The 15,833-nt window shown below is 46.1% G+C and overlaps 1 protein-coding gene across 10 annotated transcripts in view; it reads right to left on the reverse strand.

Annotated features, from left to right (window-relative positions):
* PLEKHA7 (pleckstrin homology domain containing A7) overlaps window positions 1-15,833 on the reverse strand; it is a 258,819-nt gene that overhangs the window by 161,357 nt on the left and 81,629 nt on the right. For 5 of the 10 annotated variants that reach the window (XM_038764049.1, XM_038764047.1, XM_038764048.1 and 2 more), the window contains exon 1: window positions 547-833. The exons of 1 other annotated variant lie outside the window; for it this stretch is intronic. In XM_038764049.1, the coding sequence (XP_038619977.1) occupies window positions 547-662 (116 nt within the window). In that variant the 5' untranslated portion in view covers window positions 663-833. Of the gene's footprint in view, window positions 1-546; window positions 836-15,833 lie in introns of those variants that run through there. 4 more of the 10 variants (XM_038764056.1, XM_038764054.1, XM_038764053.1 and 1 more) reach the window with 2 other exon arrangements.

A 15,833-nucleotide genomic window follows, 5' to 3' on the forward strand; every position in this document is an offset into this window, starting at 1 on the left:
GGTAGACCTGTTCCCTGCCCACGACGAGTTTACAGTCTACAGGGGGCGTTTTTCACTCCCAAACTCCTAGTAAGGTGTCTGCACACAGTAAGCGCTCCATAAATACAATCGATTGATCTATCAGGACACCACCTCCCCGCACAAGACACCATAATCAAAGATTCGATGTATAAGAACACCCTCCCAAACTAACCCTTAGACCTTTCCAAAATATAAGCCAAATTCTGTGCGTTCACCTAAGGTTCAAAAACTTCCTCTGTACCTGCTTGGGTGGAAGAAAAGAATGCCTCTTAACAAGACCGATCAAATTTACGACAGCTCAACAGATTTCTGTGAGCTGTCAATGCCATCGAAAAACTAAGGACAAAACAGAAAATGAAAATGAAGCCCTATCGGCTTACTCTGTCCTAACTGTGGGAATGTGAGTCGAAACAATGGTACCTGAAAAATAGCCAACCTAGTCTAGATGCTTTTGAGAGAGACGTTCAACCCCGGGTGGGCTCAACCAGGGGAACCAGAAGAAAAACTCAAAGAACACATACACACCTGCGAGACTCGTGGGCCGTGGAAGTCTCCAGCCGGGAAGTAGAGTTGGGAATTCCAGTTGGGCTCCACATCCCCTGAGATCCCACTCTTAAAGGTAAACAGCCCTTGGATTCCATACGCTGAAAATTTGGGACAAAGCCACCATTCAGGGCTTTGGCTCAGGCAGCCGGCTGTTGTGCATGGGGAGAAACGGACCCCAAATTCCAAGTTCACCAGCGACGGTCTCGAAGCCGCAACTGCATGGCACACATTTCCCTCTTCATCACGCCGTTCCAGACGGCCAACTCCCTCTCGCCATCACCGCCAGCAAAAACCGCCCTCCCGAGAAGCTGGTGGTTGTGTCCGCCCGGCATAGAGCCAGGAAACCGAGAGGGCTGCCTCTCTTTCACCGGCTGCTGCAGCACATTCCTCTCCTTGCAAAAGACGCTGCCTGCGAGAGCTGGGGGAGCAGGGGGGCGGGAACAGAGGGAGAGAAGGAGGGGAGGAGAGAAGGAGGGGAGCAGAGGGAGTGAAAGACCAGGGGAGGGGAGGAGAGAAAGCAAGCAGGCAAGCGAGACAGAGAAAGACCTCTGGTTTCAGAAAGCAGCCCAGTAGCCAGCACTGTTTACCGCAATAAATGCCGGTCGGCTAACGAAGATCGGGCCTGCAGGTGAAGCAGGTGTCTGCACCACCCCCGCCACCCCCAACCACCCCGGAAATGCAGAGATCAGCTGGGACTTTCAATCTCCAAACCCTCCCTGGAAGCCAACTCAGCAAATCTCTGCCCCTCGCTCTGGACTGCAGAATTCACCTCCTGAGGGACTTCTCAACCTTACAGGGGGGCATACAGGGAATGGGACTTAGCTCTCCCTGCTAATCAATCAATCAATCAATGGTATTTATTTAGTGCTTACTGTCTGCAGAGCAGTGTACTAAGTGCTTGGGAGAGTACAATACAACAGAGTTGATAGACACATTCCCTGCCCACAACCAGCTCACAGTCCAGAGGGGGAGACAGACATTATTATAAATAAACTATGGAATGTGGACGTAAGGTCTGTGGGTGAAGGAGGGTGTGAATAAATCCAAGTGAAAGGGTGACTCACAAAGGAACGGGAGAAGAGGAAACGAGGGTTTAGTCAGGGAAGGCTTCTTGGAGTAGATGGCAATCGATCAATAATAATCATTCATTCATTTGATCATATTTATTGAGTGCTTACTGTGTGTACAGCACTGTACTAAACACTTGGGAGAATACAACAAAAAACAGACATGTTACCTGCCCACAGTGAGCTTACAGTCTCTAGCTGCTAGGCAATGCTGATTTTGTGCCACAGTCCCGGGCATTCCAGGCCAGGGGGATGACGTGGGCCGGGGGTCGACGGCGGACATGCGAGAATGAGGCAGGGTGAGGAGATTAGTGGCAGAGGAGCGGAGGGTGCAGGCTGGGCTGTAGAAGGAGAGAAGGGAGGTGAGGTAGGAGGGGACGAGGTGATGGACAGCCTTGAAGCCGAGGGTGAGGAGTTTTTGCCTGATGCGTAGGTTGATTCCGCCTACTGAACTATCACTGAGTGCTTACTATGGGCAGAGCACTGTAATAAGCCCTTGGAAGAGATGTGCCTTCAATAAGACTTTGAAGGTGGGCAGAGTGATTGTCTGTCGGATAAGAACCTTGGATCTGGCAGAACACCTCAATTCCGCCTGGGGTTCTAGACCCTCCAAATGAACGCTTCCTCTGTGCAGAGCATTGTACTAAGTTCTCAGGACAATACAACAGATTGATAGATACGTTCCCTGCATAACAAGCTTGCAGTCTAGAGGGGGAGTACTTATATTTATTTATTATTTATTGAACACTTACTGTGTGCTTGAACTGTTTCTGGATCAGCAGAAGCAATAATAATAATAATAATAGCTTGCGTTAAGCATTTACTATGTGCCAACAAACTGCTGGAGTAGATACAAGCTAATCAGGTCCCGCATGAGGCTCAAGGTCTAAGTAAGAAGGACAACAGGTCTTAAATCCTCATTTTGCAGATGAAGGAACTGGGCACAGAGGAAGTGAAATAACTTGCCCAAGGTTACATAGCAGATGTGTAATAATAATAATAATAATTGTGGTAATTGGTTAAGCACTTACTATGTGCCAGGCACTGTTCTAAGCGCTGGGATAGATACAGGCTAATCAGTTTGGACAAAGTCTATCTCTCACATGGTACTAACAGTTTCAATCTCCATTTTACAGTTGAAATAACTGAGGCACAGAGAAGTGAAGTGACTTGTCCAAGGTCACACAGCAGACACGTGAAGGATCAGGATTAGAATCCATGACCTTCTTGCCCACTCAGGAGGGGCTGGACTGATGGTGAGGCTTTCACTCTGTCTCCTTTCTCAGTATGAGATGGGGCGGTGAAGCACAGAAGCCATGTGGCCTCATGGCTAGAGCCCAGGTCTAGGAGTCAAAAGGGCCTGCATTTTAATCCTGACTCTGCCCCTCTGCTGTGTGACCTTGGGCAAATCACTTAACATGCCTGTGCATCAATTCCCTCATCTGTAAACTGGGGATTAAGACTATGAGCCCTAGGCAGTAATGGGACTATGTCCAACCTGATGAGCTTTGTACCTTCCCCAATGCTTAGTTCAGTGCCTGGCACAGAGAGAGTGCTTAACAAACTCCATTTAAAAAAAAAAAAGAGGAGAGAAGAGATGACAGAATTGGGTTTGAAGTTCTCTCAGTCTAAATGGTTAGCAGTACAAGCATCATATTCATCTTCATTACCAATAATTGTGGGATTTATTAAATGTTTATACTCTCTGTCAGACACTGGGGTTGATAGGGTGCAGTCAGATCAGAACTAGCTTCCCCAACAGGGGACTCACGACCTAAGAGATGGATGGGCAGAGAGGACTCATTCATTCAGTCGTATTTATTGAGCACTTACTGTGAGCAGAGCACTGTATTAAGTGCTATGTCTAATCCCCATTTTACAGATGAGGAAACTGAAGCCCTCATAGGTTAAGTGATTTGCCCAAAGTCCCATGTGGGTCAGTGGCAGAACTGGGGTTAAAACCAGGGCCTCTTGACTTCCAGTCCTGTGTTCTGTTAGACCACCCTGCCTCCCAAAATCCTCCACATTAATAATAATAATTATGGTACTTGTTAAGCACTTATACGCCAAGCACTGTTTTAAGCACTGGGGTAGAAACAAGTTAATCAAGTTGGACACAGTCCCTGTCCCACATTGGGCTCCTCCTCTTAATTCCCATTTTTTACAGGTGAGGGAACTGAGGCACAGAGAAGTGAAGTTACTTGCCTAAGGTCACACAGCAGACAAATGGTGGAGCCAGAATTAGAACCCATAACCTTCTGATTCCAAGGCTCATGTCCTATCCATTATACCATGCTGCTTCTCAGGAAAGATCCAAGGGTCAGCAGCAACAGTCTCTCCTGTATCCTCTGTCCCACCCCAGCTTCTTTGATCAAGCAGTCAATTAACGTCATTTATTGAGCCTTTACCATGTGCAGAGCACTGTACTAAACACTTGGGAGAGTATAATACAACCTAGAAAACTCATGGGCAGGGAATGTTTATGTTTATTGTTGTACTGTATTCTTCCAAGCACTCAGTAGAGTGCTCTGTATACAGTTAGCACTCAATAAATACGATTGAATGAATGGAGTTGGCAAATACATTCCCTGCCCACAAAAAGCTTCTCCTTGACAGAAGGGGCATTTTAGTATTACAGACAAGCGCACCTGAAAACCATCATCATGCTGTTCTCAGTCCAAACCTCCTATGGTGCCTTCTCTGCTCATTTTGGATTCACAATGAAACGTGATCTCAAGCCAGGTAGCCACAAGATCTTTCCCACAAGCATCGTCCCCCTACAACTGACCCCATATAATAATCATGGTATTTATTAAGCGCTTACTGGCACATAGTTAAGGGCTTAACAAATACCATTATCATTATTATTTCTACGTGCAAGGCACTGTACTAAGCACTGATACATCACAAGGCCTCTATAGAACTGCCCTTCCGAAGTGCACATGCTGATTCCACTGCTTCTGGATATTTCTTTGCCTGTCCTCTAGACTGTAAGCCCGTCCTCTAAACTGTAAGTTCATTGTAGGCAGGGAATATGTCTTTTTATTGTTCTATTGCCCTCTCACAAGTGCTTAGTATAGTGCTCCACACACAATAAGTGCTCAATAAATACAACTGACTGACTGTCTCCCCTATTAGAGTAGAAGCTCTTTGCAGGAAAGGACTGTGTCATTTTTTTTGGTATTTGTTTAGTGCATATGGTGTGCCAAGCACTGTAATAATATTATTATTACTATGGTATTTGTTCAGCACTTACTATGTGCCAAGTACTGTTCCAAATACTGGGGTAGATATAAGGTAATCATTCCCTGTCCCATTTGGGACTCACAGTCTTAATCCCCATTTTAAATACGAGGTAACTGAGGCACAGAGAAGTGAAGTGATTTGCCCAAGGTCATACAGCAAAGTGGCAGAGCCTGGATTAGAACCACATCCTCTGACTCCCAGGCTCACGTTCTATTAACCAGGCAACTCTGTATCTCTGCAAGAGACTTTCCCAAGTATTTAATAAAGCGCAGGGGATGCTTAATAAATGTTGTTACTAAACCTTGGGCACAAGCAAAAGGGGCTGAGCTTCCCCATCTCATTCAATCATATTTATTGATCACTTACTGTATGCAGAACACTGTATCAAGCGCTTGGAAGAATACAGAATAACAATAAACAGATACATTCCCCGCCTACGATGGGCTTCCAGTCGCAGAAGCCTCCCTATGGTTGAGAGGGCTGAATGGTGTTAGATCAGTGCACATGACCTCTACTAAACACTACTTCCCCACTATCCCACTGACTGCCAGATAAATAACTGTGGTACTTGTTAAGTGCTTACCATGTGCCAAGCATTATTCTAAGTGTTGGGGTAGATATAAATTAATCAGCTTGGACACAGTCCCTGTCCCACACTGGGTTCCCACTCTTAATCCCCATTTTTAGCAGATGAGGTAACTGAGGCACACAGAAGTTAAGTGACTTATCCAAAGTCACACAGCAGACAAGTGATGGAGTAAGGATAAGGACTCAGGATCTTCATCCCTAGGCATAGAGAAGATCCTGCCAACTTGAAAGAAGAAAGTGAGCTGCCTCTTTTTGGGAGCTCTGACCACTCAGTTCTGCTTTTCCTCCCAGCTGCTGCTGCGGAGAGCCCTCTTCCTTCCCTCTACTCAGTCCCCCGCCCCCACTCTCCTCCCAGTCCCTCCATCCTCTCCTCAGCCGCCTCTGTCAGCAGCTCAGGGTCCCTCAGGGGGCTAAGCCATCTATCTTCCCACGTCAGGCATCTGACACACTACAGTGGAGAGGGACACATCAGCAATTGGATTTTACAGACTCCAAGCCCACAAGCAACCCTGTTTCCCAGCCTGCTCCTTGGTCCTTCCCATTCTTCCCCAATCCCTGCATGAGGGCTCTGCCAATCAATCAATAAACGAGATTTATCAGGTGCTTACTGTGTGCAAGAGTATTATATAACTGAGCAGATAGACATGTTCCCTGCCATTAAAGAGCTCACAGTCTAGGGAAAAGGAGCATGGCCTATGGAAAGAGCCCGGGCCTGGGAGTTGGGAGGACCTGGATTCTAATCCCTCCTCTGCCACTTGCCTGCTGTGTGACCTTGGGCAAGTCATTTCAGTACTTCCCCTCTCCCAGCCCCATAGCACTTAGGTATATATTTGTAATTATCTGTAATTTATTGATGTATTTACTCTTATTTATGTCTGCTTCTCCCTCTACACAGTAAATTCGTTGTGGGCAGGCAATGTGTCTGTTTATTGTTATACTGTACTCTCTCAAGCACTTAGCATGGTGCTTTGCACACAGTAAGTGCTCAATAAATACAATTGATTGAATGAATGTATGTATGAATGAATGAACTTCTCTAGGACTCAATTCTCTCATCTGTAAAATGGGGATTCAATACCTGTTCTTCATGTGAGCCCCATGTGGGACCCAATGATCTTGTATCTACTCCAATGCTTAGTACAGTGCTTGGCACATATTAAGTGCTCAATACTATTTTGTTTTGTATTTTAGAGGGGAGCTTACACATCCTGGTCCCTGAATACAAATCTGTTTTTGTTTTTTCATGGTATTTGTTAAGTGCTTACAGTAATTCAAGGACTATTCTAAGTTCTGGGGTAGATACGAGTCAATCAGCATAGGAAGCAGTTATGGTCTAGTGGAAAGGGTACAGGCCTGGGAAGCAGAGGATCTGGGTTCAAATTCCACTTCCACCACTTGTCTGCTATGTGACCTTGGAAAAGTCACTTAACTTATCTGTGCTTCAGTTACCTCATCTGTAAAATAGGAACTAAGATTGTGTGTCCTATGTGGAATGTGGAATGTGTCCAACCTGATTACCTTGTACCTACCCTAGCATTTGGTATAGTTCCTGGCACATAGAAAGTGCTTATATATAAAAAAACCCACCAGACCAGATACAGTACCTGTCCTACATAGGGCTCCCAGTCAAGTAGGAGAAAGAACAAGTATTGAATCGTTTTTGAGGTTGAAGAAATTGAGGCCTAAACAAGTGAAGTGACTTGCCCATGGTCACAGAGTATGCAAGTCGCAGGGCCCGGATTAAAACCCAGATCATCTGGCTTCCATGCTTGTGCTTTACCTTCTAGGCCAAGCTTCCCCATTCTGCAAGCTCTCATCAATCTCCTCCCATTTCTTCCATTGCCCCACCTTCCTGAATGACTTTATAATTATGGACTAGATACAAGGTTATCATATTAGACTCAGCCCCTGTCCCACATGGGCCTCACCATCTATCTTATCTTCATTCTCCAAATGAGGAAACAGAGTGACTCTCCCAAAGTCCCACAGCCAGGCAGTGGTGGAGCTGGGATTAGAACCCAGGTCTCTTGACTCCCATCCCACACTTTTCCCTAGGCCACACTGCCTTACCAGTTCCATCTGCAGCCCAGAGCCTATCAGGCTGACAGGTCATTACAACTGAATCAAAGCCAGGGCCCTCAACACTTAGAACAATACTTGGCACATAGTACGGGCTTAACAAATATGACCATTATTATTACCTCCCTCCTTCAAGCTCTGACTAGCCCCGCCAGCAGGCATCAGCAACATAATCTGTGTGGCCTTGGGCAAGTCACTTCACTTTTCAATTGTATTTAGTTATTGAGCACTTACTCTGTGCAGAGCACTGTATTAAGCGCTTGGGAAGTACAAGTTGGCAACATATAGAGACGGTCCCTACCCAACAGCGGGCTCACAGTCTAGAAGGGGGAGACAGACAACAAAACAAAACATATTAACAAAATAAAATAAATAGAATAAACATGTACAAATAAAATAGAGTAATAAATATCTACAAACATATATACATATATACAGGTGCTGTGGGGAGGGGAAGGAGGTAAGGCGGGGGGGATGGGGAGAGGGAGGAGGGGGAGAGGAAGGAGGGGGAGAGGAAGGAGGGGGCTCAGTCTGGGAAGGCCTACTGGAGGAGGTGAGCTCTCAGTAGGGCTTTGCAGGGAGGAAGAGAGCTAGCTTGGTGGATGTGCGGAGGGAGGGCATTCCAGGCCAGGGGGAAGACATGGCCGGGGGCGAGAACGAGGCACAGTGAGGAGATTAGCGGCAGAGGAGCGGAGGGTGTGGGCTGGGCTGTAGAAAGAGAGAAGGGAGGTGAGGTAGGAGGGGGCACTTCTCTGTGCCTCAGTTACCTTATCTGTAAAAATGGGGATGAAGACTGTGAACCCTATGCAGGACAGGGACTGTGTCCAAACCAATTTGCTTGTATCCACCCCAGCACTTAATACAGTGTCTGTAACATAGTAAATGCTTAATAAATACTATTATTATTAATAATCATCATCATCATCATTATCATTATCTGGAGCCTGGAAAGTGAGTGGGAAAAATATTTCCTCAACCAATCAATTGGTGGGCTAGAGAAGCAGCCTAGTGGCCTAGTAGTTAGAGCACTGGCCTGGGAGTCAAAAGGACATGGGTTCTAATCCTGGCTCCGCCACGCATCTGTTGGGTGGACTTGGGCAAATCACTTCACTTCTCTGGGCCTCTGTTTCCTCATCAGTAAAAGGGGGATTAAGACTGGGAGCTCCCTGTGGGACACAGACTGTTCCAAACTGGTTCATTTGTATCTACTCCAGCACTTAGTACAGTGGCTGGGACATAATAATAATAATAATAGGGGTATTTGTTAAACGCTTGCTACATGTCAGACACTGTACTAAGCACTGGGGTCAATACAAACAAATCAGATTGGACACAGTCCCTGTCCCGTATGCGGCTCACAGTCTTAATCCCCATTGTTCAGATAAGGTAACTGAGGCACAGAGAAGTGAAGTGACTTGTCCTCATGACCTTCTGACTCCCAGGCCCGTGGTCTAGCCACTACACCTTGGTGCTTCCCCATAATTACCACTTAACAAATACCATTAAAAAAAATTGTCAAGCGCTTATTGGATCTACCGGGAAATCTGCAGCCCCCAAACCAGCCTCCGCCCTCCTGGGGTGCTTTGATCAAGGGCACTGGGGGCAAAAGGAACTAACTGGCACCTTCCCCAATGGCTCCATTAGCATGGTGACCCCCTCAGGGGGGTATTTGGAGGGTACTTGACCATGGGGTTTTGGAATAATAATAATAATAATGGTATTTGCTAAGCACTTACTATATGCCAAGCACAATTCTAAGCACTAGAGTAGATACAAGGTAATCAGGTTGTCCCAAGTGGGGCTCACAGTCTTAATCCCCATTTTCCAGATGAGATAACTGAGGTACAGAGAAGTGAAGTGACTTACCCAAAGTCACACAACTGACAAATGGCGGAGCCGGGATTAAAACCCACAACCTCTGACTCCCATGCCTGTGTTCTTTCCACTAAGTCACGCTGCTTTCACAGAGCCAGAACTAAGTTGAGATAGTTGTGAGGTAGAATCCGTGGGAAGGAGGGGGCTTCCCAACAGGCGTTGAGGTGTCTGCCCATGCTGAAGCCCTGTTTGGAAAGAGAGGGGAGGGAGGATTGGATTCCCCTCTAGACTGTAAGCTCATTGTGGACAGGGAGTGTGTCTGTTTATTGTTAAACTCTCCCAAGCACCTAGTACAGTGCTCTGCACATAGTAAGTGCTCAGTAAATATGACTGAATGAATGGGGGGGGGGGATGCATGAAAGCACGCAGTGAGAGATGGCAGCAAGCCAGGTGAAGGGAGATTCAAGCCCATGGCCTCCTTTGACCCTGGATGCCTAAACCATCTATTAATGGTACTTACTGAGCTCCTACCGATGGTTAACTCGGTTTATATTAATGTCTGTCTCCCTCTCTAGACAGTAAGCTCGTTGTGGAAGGGAACAAGTCTTTACCAATTCTGTTAGACTGTACTCTCCCATGCACTTAGTACAGCGCTCTGCCCACTGTTAGCATTAAATTCATTCAATCCTATTTATTAAGAGTTTACTATGTGCAGAGCACTGGGGGGAGCCTGTTGTTGGGTAGGGATCGTCTCTATATGTTGCCCATTTGTACTTCCCAAGCACTTGTCCCAAGGAGACCCTGGAGTACCAGCCATCTCAAGGTTAAATGCTATCTTGTGGCCACCTGTGCCAGCAGGCTGAACTCGGAAGCGAGGGTGGGATACCACCTCCAAAACCAAAACTGCTAGATTGACAGCCCAAGCTGGGAATACAGAAGGTGTCCCTCACCCCCGTGACAATCAAATTTGGTAAGGGGGGGGGGGGGGGCAGAGATTGGATAAACTGAGGCTGGAAGCTGGAATGGCCTAGGAGCACAGGTGAAAAATACCTGCAGCCTCTGGCCCTCTGTGCAGAGGATCGAGACTTGCAGCAGATAGCTGCAGGGCGCCTCTGTCCAAAGCATGAGAAGCCAGCTCGCTCTGCCTGCACCAAGTGAGGAGCCGTGGGATGGACAGATGAGGGTCCTGTCCCGCTGGATGCTTGTGGGGCTGGAAGCCAGGTGCTTCACCATGGGTATGGAACGAATGAATAGATTCCTCCCAAGTGGAAAATATTCGTGGGTGGGAGCTAGGGGCTTCCCCAAGGGGGTGTAAATCAAGTGGATTCCTCCCGAGTGGGAAGTGTACATGGGTGGAAGCTAGCCGCCCCACTACGTATAAACAAACTGTCTGGGAATTCCACCTGGGTGGGTCCTGAGTGTTCTGCCATGTGCGAGTAATGTATGAGTGTGTTCCTCCCATTAGGGAAGCTCTAATATTACTAATAAATCACATTCCTCCCAAAAGGGAAGTTCAATTCATTGCACCTAAACAATTAAATAATTCAATTTGCCTTGTGGAATAAATTTTATATAAAACTCAGGCTTTCCTCTCTCTCTCTCTCTCTCTCTCTCTCTCTCTCTCTCTCTCTCTCTAGATGACAGGTGACATTGCTTAGTACAGTGCTCTGCACACATTAAGCGCTCAATAAATACAATTGAATGAATGAATACAATCTAACAATAAACAGACACATTCCCTGCCCACAATACCACTGACTAATGGTACAGAGTGCTTGGCACATAGTAAGTGCTTAAAAAATACCATCATTATTATTATTACTTGGACAACTACAACAGACCCATGATCCCTGCCTTCAATCAATCAATCAACCGTATTTACTGAGCACTTACTGTGTGCAGAGCACTGTACTACGCGCTTGGGAAGTACAAGTTGGCAACATTTAGAGACAGTCCCTACCCAACAGTGGGCTCACAGTCTAAAAGAGTTTCAAGGAGTTTAATGTGGTCATTTCCACCTTTAACTCTCTCCCCCCTCACCCTCCCTACCCCAAACTCAAGCAAACAAACAAGCAGAGCCAAGAAATGACAGGATTACAATACAGCACTCTGACCCTTCTGCATCTGTTTTCGAGGATTTACTATTAAGCTCTTTCTAAAGCAAACATGGATCAGGGAGAATGGGAGAAAGGAAGAGTTTCAAATCGAACTGGCTGGATTTGCCATTACGTGTCATTTATAATAATAATAATAATAATAATAATAATAATAATAATGATAATAATGGTATTTGTTAGCACTTACTATGTGCCAAGGAATCCACCCAGAGTTGAGCCAGAACAATCATCAGGTCTGGAAAACAGGAAGCCTGCATTCCCCCCTAGTGGAAGGACCAAGACTCCCTCATGACTGACGTTCTGTCTCTTCCAGGAACACTTCTCAATGAAGAGAATAATAAAAGTCATCTTGTTTTTTCCCTTCCTAGATCAGATTTTCGTGCCTTTCTCCCCTGCCTAATCGCAAGCTACTTGAGTCTCCCTCAATCTCGTCTATCTCACCGCTGACCCCTCGCCCACATCCTTCCTCTTGCCTGAAATGCCCTCCCTCTTCATATCTGTCAGTCACTTTCCCCACCTTCAAAGTCTTACTTAAAGCACATCTCCTGCAAGAGGCCTTCCCCAACTAAGCCCTCATTTCCTCTTCTCCCACTCCCTTCTGCGTGACCACTGCATTTGGATTTGCACTCCTTATTCATTCCTCCCTCAGCCCCACACCACGTACATCCACATCTGTTATTTTTTTATCTATTTATTTATATTAATGTCTGTCTCCTCCCTTAGCCTGTAAGCCAGTTGTTGGCAGGGAACATGTCTACCAACTTTGTTATACTGTATTCTCCCAAACACTTAGTACGGTGCTCTGTGCACAGTAAGCACTCGATAAATACAGCTGATTGATTGATGGATTTTTTTGTATTCTCCCAAGTGCTTAGTACAGTGCTCTGCACACAGTAAGCACTCAAATACCAATCACTCAATCAATGGCATTTACTGAGCGCTTACTATATGCAGAGCACTGCACTAAGCATTTGGAGAGTACCAAAAAATCTATCAATCAACCAATTGTATTTACTGAGTCCCAGTGATTAATTGATTGATGTGGTTACCCTGTGGTTAAGTCTGAAAGAAATAACAATAACTGTGGTGTTTGTTAAGCACTTACTATGTACCAGGCACTATAATAAGCGCTGGGGTGGATACAAGCAAATTAGGTTGGGCACATTCCCTGTCTCACATGGGGCCCACAGTCTCATGCCCCATTTTACAGAGGAGGCAACTGAAACACAGAGAAGTTAAGTGATTTGCCCAAGGCCACACAGCAGACAAGTGACAGAGCTGGGATTAGAACCCAGGACATTCTGATTTCCAGGCCCACACCCATCATCCTTTGAGGGCCTTCACAAAACCAGAACAATAATAACAATTCCAGTATCTGTTAAGCACTTAATATGTGCCATGCACTGTTCTAACTGCTGGGGTGGATACAAGGTAATCAGTTTAGACACAGTCCTACATGGAGATCATAGTCTTCATCCCCATTTTACAGATGAGATAACTGAGGCACAGACAAGTTAAATGATTTGCCCAAGGTCACACAGCAAACATATGGCAGAGCTGGGATTAGAACCCAAGTTCTCTGACTCCCAAGCCCAAGATCTCTCCATTAGGCCATCACCTAACTCCCAGATGCAGCAGAAGACTGGTTTATCCCACATGTTTTTGTTGTTGTTTTTATGGTATTTGTTAAGCACTTAATATGTGCCAGGCACTGAACTATGTGCTGAGGTAGATACAAGCTAATCAGGTTGGACACAGTCCATGTCCCACGTGGGGCTCACAGTCTTAGTCCCCCTTTTACAGATGAGGTAACTGAGGCCCAGAGAAGTGAAGTGACTTGACCAAGGTCACATAGCAGATGAGTGGTGGAGTCCAGATTAAAACCCAGGACTTTCTGACTCCTAGGCCCAGGCTCTATCCAATAGGCCATGCTGCTTCTCCTGTTGGGATCCTGGGCTGGTTTAAAGTATTGAAAAATTGAGCAAAACGGAATCAGGTCTGGCTGTCCCTTAGTGGCACCTGCCAAATTCAGTGCGCTCATCCAAATTTGTGTGTGGATTAACCAAGCTGGTCTCAGAGTAGATCAACAGCGGACTCGGGAAAAGCAAGAGGATTTCCTCCCCAGTTCCCCCGGCATCCCCATTAACGTGGCTGGGGAGAGATGAGAGGGAGGAAAATGGTCAGAATTCAGTTTCCTATCACGAACGAACCTACCTCCTGGGACTCTTATCTAAGCAGCAGTATTTTCGAGATGACCTTCAAAATAAACCCAGCTTTCTGCACCTAATTTCCTCCTCCTCCTCCAATCTGAACCCCAGAGTGGCTCAACAAGTGAGGCGAAGGTTTGTGAGACAGGACAAACATTTGCAGTGTCCTGCCCAGCATTCGAGGTCGCTCTACCCCCAACAGGGCCTCCCAGCACTTCACACACCAGTCCCGGCCCCTCCTGCTGTCAGGAAGCTTCTGGGACTCCCTCAACTTAAAAAGTGATAATGGGAAAGGGTTCAAAAATAAGCCTCCCTTATTAAGACTTCCAAAACACTGGGGCTGGCATTCAGAGAAGAGCCCTTCCAGAAACAATCTAAACCATGCTTGATAAAATGCTTTCACTCTTGACGCTCCCTGGCTCAGGGGAAGCAGTGATGGTCTGAAGGTCGCGTGGAGGTTGAGGGCGTGGGGAAATTCTAGCTTCCGATAAAATGCCAGGAACGCATTGCTATTAGACTGTGAGCCTTTTAGACTGTGAGCCTTTTAGACTGTGAGCCTTTTAGACTGTGAGCCCACTGTTGGGTAGGGACTGCCTCTATATGTTGCCAATTTGTACTTCCCAAGCACTTAGTACAGTGCTCTGCACATAGTAAGCGCTCAATAAATATGATTGATGATGATGATGATAGAGAGGTTCTCCAGAGCTTGCCCAAACCCAGGTAAAGAGTCACTTTAAAAACAGTGGCACCTTACCTTGTCAATAAAAAACAGTAAATCAGTTATGGAGGCTCAAACCAATGTCTCAGTTAGGACAACAGGTTGCTTTTGGTTGTTGTTTTTTGTGGGGGGTGGGGGGAGTTTCTGGGCTTCCTTTTTAATGGTAGTTGTTAAGTGCTTACTTTGTGCTAGGCACTCTTCTAAGTGCTGGGGTAAGATACTAACTAATCCAGTTGGACATAGTCCCTGTCCCACATGAGGCTCCCAGTCTTAATCCCCATTTTACAGATGAGGTAACTGAGGCCCAGGGAAGTGAAGTGACTTACCCAAGATCACACAGCAGACAAGTGGTGGAGCTGGGATTAGAACCCAGGTCCTTCTGACTCCCAGGCCCGTGCTCTATCTACTAGGCCATGCTGCTTCTCTTCCATTGTGCTTAAGAGAGAATGCTGTGGACTTTCTGAATGTCGTTATTAACACTACGAATGATAATAATAATAATAACAATAATAATAATAATAAGAATTTTGGCATTTAAGTACTTACTGTGTGCCACACACTGTGCTCTAAGCACGAGGTTAGATCCATAGCAAGCACATCATGTTCCTACATGATGCTCACCGATGAGGAAACTGAGGAACAGAAATTAAATGGCTTCCCAGATGTCATGGAGTAGACAAGTGGCGGGGCCGGGATTAGAACCTAGACCCATGCTCTTTCCTCTAGGACATGCCATTTCTCAGCATTTCAATGAAGCACAACCCAAGGGTTTATACAGGCCTCTGCAATATTTACAATTATAACCCAGTTTTGACTTTCAGTCCCTCCAGGGTGAAAGAAGAGCAGTGAGCAAGGAAAGGGGGTGGGAAGGGGGAGCCAAAAGAAATTCAACTGAATGTTCAACATTGCTGTCCCGAGGATACAGTATCTGAATTCTCCAAGACGACAAAAGAATGTCACAAATCCAAATTTATGGACCAGACAACCCTATTCAGCACTCCACACACATGGAAAAATGAGCAAGACACATCCTGAAACATACCACACTTAAAAACCTTGAGTTTCACCAAAATTGCCCTGGAGCTTGAATTTTTTTCTTTCTACACCCCAGTGCTTTTGAAGATTTTTATTATCATGACGTTATGTTAAATGGTTACTATGTGCCAAGCACTGTTCTAAGCGCTAGGGTAGATTCAATCTAATCGGACTGGACACACTCCTTGTCCCATCGGGAGTTCACAGTCTAAGTAGGAGGGAGAACAGGCATAGAATCCCCATTCTATAGATGATTAAAGAGGAGTTAAGGGGCTTGCCCAGAGTCACACAGCAAGTAACTGGCAGTCAGGATTAGAACTCAGGTCCTCTGACACACAGGCCTGTACTGTTCCACTATGCCACACTGCTCCTCCCTACTATTCTCCAAGGACCT

Source organism: Tachyglossus aculeatus, chromosome 22, assembly GCF_015852505.1.
Source record: "Tachyglossus aculeatus isolate mTacAcu1 chromosome 22, mTacAcu1.pri, whole genome shotgun sequence".
Classification (NCBI taxonomy): Eukaryota; Metazoa; Chordata; class Mammalia; order Monotremata; family Tachyglossidae; genus Tachyglossus; species Tachyglossus aculeatus.